Raw genomic sequence first — 3,640 nt, forward strand, 5'->3', positions numbered from 1 at the left:
ACGACTCCCAGTAGAACAAAGATACACGCTGGCACGTTGATCATTGATCCTGATTGTCTTGGTTAACCAAGCGTGACCACCGTCTTCCAGACAATTATTCATCGTCGCCCGGACCTACAGGTGCTACCGTAGTATCAGCTTTTGTACAAACAAGATTTATAGGCTCGTTAAACATATGCGTATTCGTCGGTTATCGATCGTGATAAAGCTCTTGAGCCGATCGAATGTACGTTTCGTGACAGCGTTGAACCGGAGGAAGCGATCCAGAAAGCTGACAGCAGTTTTCAACAACACAAAACCAATTAATCGTGTTATTTGAGAGTTACACATATATAATCAATTATTGCTTATGCATTAAGTTTCATTATAACGAAGAAGCCGAGAACGATTTAAAGATAGACAACATTTATAATAAAACTGTAAAAACTCAATCTTCTCTAAAATTTGTAATTTCAAGTTCTTAAACCTAGAATTAAGTAAGTTTTCCTTAAAATATGCTTAACACGCTTCATTTATATTGTAAAGTGTAAATAAACATATATCATATAAAATCATTAAGAGAAAAGGCAGATTCTTCTAGAGTATTAAACTATTGAACAATTAAGAGAAAAATTAAACATTATAATATATTTTAAAGGAAGCTTTTTTTGAAAATTGTCTACAGCTAGGGGTTAGACTCATACTTCTGTACATATTTCCTACAAATAATTAACAGATCTGAATTTATATTTAAAGCAAGTTTATTGATAGAAACAAATCGAAGTGGTAAATACTTGTTAACATGCCTCACATCAAATATTGCTTTAAAACGTATTAAAACGTAAATATTGCTTTATATACTTTAAAACGTCCGTTATCATTGATTTCCCAACCACATTGCAGAACCGAATGTGTTACCTAAAACACATTTAATTTTTCTGAAATCTGCTTATCCAATGATTATGCCACATCTCTTTGCACGTCGTCAGTTTGTTCAGGACTAATCTGTCTCTGCAGCTGTTGCAGCTCTCTTTTAAATTGTTCTCCAAAAGACATGAGAACTCTTTTCAAGGCATTTACAGCAGAACCCTGTGCAAACAAAAAGCCGCAATAGTTCAATTAAAATAAAAAATACACTGTTTATTTTTTCAAGTGATTGAGGCATACAATTTTGGCATTAAGTATTGCCAAGCCTCGTGTAGGTTCCTCTGTGCTGCAATAACCAACATCCACGTGAAAATTTTCATTCTTAAGCTGGACCTTAACATAACTAACGCAACCAGCAACGTATTTATTTCGAGCATTTATCTCATCGTGAATTATATCGTCGAATTCATCATCGTCGAAATATATTTCGTGGAAAAAATGTACTAAATGTACATAATCTAAATCTACATCGTCGAAATCTGCAACAAATTCGTGAGTTTATTTTTATATATATAGACCTGACTATTAACACTTATGAAAATTTCTTCAGCTAATGACAGATATACCTAATGTTTGTTTGACAACAGTATGACTCCAATTGCCCTCTCCAAAAACCTTATTGGCCGCTGAAATTAAATCAGGAAATTCCTCTACTAAATCCATCGGTTCTGTGGTAGCAACCGTGTTAACTGAAATTATTAAAAAATTACCTATTTAAGAAAATGTAAAAAGAAGTCGCCTAGTGCACGCCAGTATAAAAAACTATTATACATGTACATATATTAAAAAACCGTTGTACAAAATTGTTTTAATACATTCAATCAAAACATAAAACAATTATGAATTGCAACAAAAATGATGTTAATTTCCATAAAAAGAACGTTTAAATAAATAATAAAGGCTGTTCAACATTTCATAAGTTTAAAATGTTAAAATCGTTCTTTGCTCCCTCGTACACGTTCCATCGTTTCGCTCTTTTGTTTACACCATAAACTTATATAATAGAGCATGTCCATTGGAAAGCTGAAGCCAAGAACGAAGGACAGAAATATGTTAACCGAGATGCATTTTCTACGAGAAGGAGATGTAGAGAAAACAGAAAAGAGAGAGGAAACATAGTGAGGGAAAGAAAGGAATCTGACTTATAATTCCACTCTTTCTTTCATTTGTTTCCCCTACATCGCTCTCTCCTAGTCCTAGGGTGTGACAGAGAAAGCGTCTCGATTAACATCAGTTACAGTTGACATAGAAATGCTGGTGATATTGTCAACAATTTCTTTCAATGCAGCGCCAGAGAGAAAATGCGCTTGCATTGTGTTGGAAAAGTGAAAGAAACATTTTCTTAGGAGACAATGTATCTTAATGTAAAATTTATACAATTTAGACTTTGCATCGTAATATATAAAAATCTCTGCTCGTAGGACACGTAAATGAAAAATAAAAACACCTTTATTATATAATTCAAACCGACGCTATCAATTGAACTGAAAACATAATATGAGTTCAGCCATTACTGAAATTCAATAATCTAAGGGTCTCTCAACTCGGCTTGCGTATAGATACAAAGTTAGTGTCTCGCTGCGCTTACATTTGGCGCGAGACACTATCGCGTCTCAAAATTCAATTTTTCTGAAATTTGCTTATCCAATGACTGCACCACACCTCTTTGTATATAGTTACCTTGTTCAGAACTAATCTGTCTCCGTAGCTGTTGCAGCTCTCTTTCCACTTTGTCTCCGAACGATAAGAGAACTCTTTTTAAGGCATTTACAGCAGAACCCTGCGCAAACAAAAATGTCTTAATCGGTCAGCCATAGTATAAAATGCACTGTTTATTTTTTCCAAGTGACTGACGCATACAATTCTGGCGCTATGTATCGACAAGCCTCTTGTAGGTCCCTCTGCCTTGAAATAACCAACATCCTCGTGAAAGTTTCCATTCTCAAGCTGGACCTTAACAAAACTGACGCAGCCAGTAGGATATACACGTGAACCATTTAAATTATCCCAATTCCTGTCCCCGAAATCTATAAATTTGCAAGCTTATTTTTATAGATCTGACTATTCACACATTTATTCAGTTAATGACAGATGTATACCTAAGGTTTGGCTGACTACAGTATGATTCCATTTGCTCTCTCCAAAAACTATATTGGCCGCTGAGATTAAATCAGGAAAATTCGTTGCTAAATCCGTCGATTCTGCGGTATCGAACGTGTTAACTAAAACATTTAATTTTTCTGAAATCTGCTTACTCAATGACTGCACCACATCTTTTTGTGTATAGTTACCTTGTTCAGAACTAATCTGTCTTTGCAGCTGTTGCAACTCTCTTTCAATTTTGTCTCCAAACGACAAAAGAACTCTTTTTAAGGCATTTACAGCAGAACCCTGCGCAAACAAAAATTTCTTAATTGTTCAACCAAAATATAGGATACACTGCTTATTGTTTCCAAGTGACAGACGCATACAATTCTGGCGTTTTGTATCAACAAGCCTTCTGTTAATTCTTCTGCGTTGAAATAACCAATATCCTCATGAAAGTTTCCATTCTCAAGCTGGATCTTAACGAAACTGACGCAGCCAATACGATATTTATCTTGAGCATCTATAGCAGCATCATTTATGTCACTCGTGTCAATGAAATCTATAACAAATTCGCGAGTTTATTTTTATAGACTTGACTATTATTAACACTTACGAAAATTTCTTCAGCTAATGACAGATATACCTA

General features: G+C 34.6%; 1 protein-coding gene across 1 annotated transcript in view; it reads right to left on the reverse strand.

Annotated features, from left to right (window-relative positions):
• Positions 1-647: 647 nt before the first annotated feature.
• The window catches only part of LOC139816675 (uncharacterized), a 29,598-nt gene continuing 26,605 nt past the window's right edge, over positions 648-3,640 (reverse strand). Inside the window, exons 5-11 of the mRNA XM_071784337.1 lie at positions 3,378-3,553; positions 3,006-3,297; positions 2,767-2,933; positions 2,587-2,686; positions 1,473-1,595; positions 1,147-1,385; positions 648-1,068 (exon numbers count right to left, since the gene is read on the reverse strand). Coding sequence (XP_071640438.1) covers positions 940-1,068; positions 1,147-1,385; positions 1,473-1,595; positions 2,587-2,686; positions 2,767-2,933; positions 3,006-3,297; positions 3,378-3,553 — 1,226 coding nt within the window. The 3' untranslated portion in view covers positions 648-939. The remainder of the gene's footprint in view (positions 1,069-1,146; positions 1,386-1,472; positions 1,596-2,586; positions 2,687-2,766; positions 2,934-3,005; positions 3,298-3,377; positions 3,554-3,640) is intronic.

This window comes from Temnothorax longispinosus, chromosome 1 (assembly GCF_030848805.1).
Source record: "Temnothorax longispinosus isolate EJ_2023e chromosome 1, Tlon_JGU_v1, whole genome shotgun sequence".
NCBI classification, from domain to species: Eukaryota; Metazoa; Arthropoda; class Insecta; order Hymenoptera; family Formicidae; genus Temnothorax; species Temnothorax longispinosus.